Here is a 2,434-nt window from a genome sequence, read left to right as displayed (position 1 = left end):
ACAGGCAAGGCTTATAGGTGGCTCAAAAACCTAAAGCCCGGCTCGTTGGCCACATGGAGAGACACGGCCAAAGCTTTCTTGAACAAGTTCATTCCCGAAGACAAATCAACCGAATTGAGGCAGAAAATTTCATCATTTAGGCAAGAAAGGTATGAATCTTTGGGGGAAGCTTGGGACCGGTTTAAAGAGTATGTGAGAGCTTGCCCACACCATGAGTTTGACAAGCAACTTCTCATCAAGTTCTTCTATGATGGTCTTGACGACATACCCAAGCAAAATTTGAATTCCGGATTGGTGGACAATATTAGCAAGGTGCCTCAAGCTCAATTGGAGGACACCATAGAGGAAGTTGTGAGGTTACTATTCTACGAGTGGTGGAAGAAGAAGAGGTGAAGAGAGAGCTTCGGGCAAATTCGAGCTTGATCAAGGTTCACTCAAGGCTTCTTATGGAACAAGTCATTGACAAGAAGCTGGGAAATAGCCAAGGGTCTTCATCTTCCTCCACCAATCAAGTACACTCTTTCTCTTGTGAGAATTGTGGGGGTACCAACCATGATATATCATATTGTGGTGGTCGAGACCCCGAACATGTAGCGGCAATGGGGTACATGAACAATCAACGTGATAATTGGAGAGCCCCCAATGCCAATTATGGTAATAGATTTCAAGATGCAAGTGGCCCAAGCCACAACACGGGTCAAATGGCTCCCTTTCCAAATCCAAATGCTAGCAATCACCCTAGAGCACCATTCAAGCAAGGACCACCCAACCAATTTCAGAATTTCCAACCCAACCCTTCCATGCAAAATGATCCTAATCAACAAATGCTCATGGAAACTCTCAATAGAATCCAATCAAGCCTATCCGCCATGGATCAAAGAATAACCAATAGTGAGCGAAAAAGCGGATCAAAGGCATCAAGAGATCACCGCACATCAAAAGATGATGGATAATCAAGTGGCTCAACTCGCCGAGAGGGTGACCAATCTAGCCAATGAGAAGCTCCCGGCCAACCTACTACCAACCCGGCTACCACCCATCATATCAAAGTTATCTCTCTTAGGTCCGGAAAGTCTTATGAGGGGCCTAGGAGTGATCAATCGGAGCACAACAAGGAGGTGAAGAGCAAGTGGTTGAAGAGGTCAATGGAGATAGCCAAGGTCAAATAATTGACAATAGTGTTGAAGGAATCATTGAGAAGAAGAAGGGTGAAGGTAGTGAAAAGAGCAAGGAAGTTGGGAAAGACAAGCAACCATCAACATCTTATCAAACCATCAAGGTTTGAACCACCACCGCCTTATCCCGAGAGGATTGTTGAGAGGAGATTGAATGACAAGTACAACAAGTTTATGGCTATGCTCAAGTCACTTCACATCAACATTCCATTCCTTGAAGCCATGACTCAAATGCCACCCTATGCAAAATTCCTCAAGGAACTCCTCTCCAACAAAAAGAAGCTAAGTGATGAGTGTATCACTCTTCCTCATCAAGTTAGTGCCCTAGTGCAAAGAACCTTGCCTACCAAGCAATGTGATCCGGGAAGCTTCACTCTTCCGGTCAAGATTGGTGATATGGAGACCACGGGTGCACTAGCCGATCTTGGGGCAAGTGTGAGCCTCATTCCACTATCCATTGCAAAGAAGCTCAAGTTCGAGATGATACCTTCAAGAAAGGTGATTCAATTAGCCGACCGGTCCACAAAATTCCCATGCGGTGAGTTAGAAGACGTTCCTATCAAGATTGGGAATTTGTTTGTGCCTTGCGATTTTGTGGTGATGGATATGGAGGAGGACCCTCATACTCCTCTTATCCTTGGAAGAGAGGCACTCAAGACCATGGGAGCGGTCGTCAATTGCAAAGATAATACCATTACATGTGAGGTGGCCAATGAGAAGTACAAGTTTGAATTCTCAAAGACTTTGAAGCAACCTATGGTAGAGAAGATTTGGCGGGTGGACTTTGGTGGACTCCGAACTTGATGAATTGGTGAAGTCTCATGAGGTAATTAAAGACAAGGGTGATGAAGACCTCCCATGTGAGGAGGTGGGTGAAGGAGAATCTTTGTGTGCCTTGGAGGTTGAAAGCCTTGAAGGTGAAACTCATCCCGAGACTCAAGGAGCCGTGGATGAGCTCCATCGATCCAAAGTGAGTCTAAGGAGGAGAGTTCCACGCCTCCTCCCAAGGTAGAACTAAAACCCCTCCCTCCTTCTCTCAAATATGCTTATTTGGATGATGATTGCTTACATCCTATTATTGTCAATGCTAACCTCGATGACACCTCATTGCAAAAAATTAATTGAGATTTTAAAAAAATATAGGAGTGTTATCGGGTATAGCATTGATGATATTAAGGGGATTAGCCCTAGCTTGTGTATGCATCGCATTCATCTTGAGGATGATCATGCCTCTTCCATTGAACCTCAAAGGTGGTTGA

The 2,434-nt window shown here is 44.8% G+C and overlaps 1 protein-coding gene across 1 annotated transcript; it reads left to right on the top strand.

Annotated features, from left to right (window-relative positions):
• Positions 1-1,349: 1,349 nt before the first annotated feature.
• On the top strand, positions 1,350-1,979 carry LOC110693261 (DNA damage-inducible protein 1-like). Its single transcript, XM_021870422.1, has one exon. The coding sequence runs from the start codon at positions 1,350-1,352 to the stop codon at positions 1,977-1,979; it is 630 nt and encodes a 209-aa protein (XP_021726114.1).
• The last annotated feature ends 455 nt before the right edge of the window (positions 1,980-2,434 follow it).

This window comes from Chenopodium quinoa, unplaced genomic scaffold (genome assembly GCF_001683475.1).
Source record: "Chenopodium quinoa cultivar QQ74 unplaced genomic scaffold, ASM168347v1, whole genome shotgun sequence".
Taxonomy (NCBI): Eukaryota; Viridiplantae; Streptophyta; class Magnoliopsida; order Caryophyllales; family Amaranthaceae; genus Chenopodium; species Chenopodium quinoa.
This window is presented reverse-complemented; position numbering and strand designations above follow the sequence as displayed.

Excerpts from the sequence above, each read along its gene's own strand:
- LOC110693261 (XM_021870422.1), top strand. The coding sequence starts at position 1,350 with ATGGCTATGCTCAAGTCACTTCACATCAACATTCCATTCCTTGAAGCC.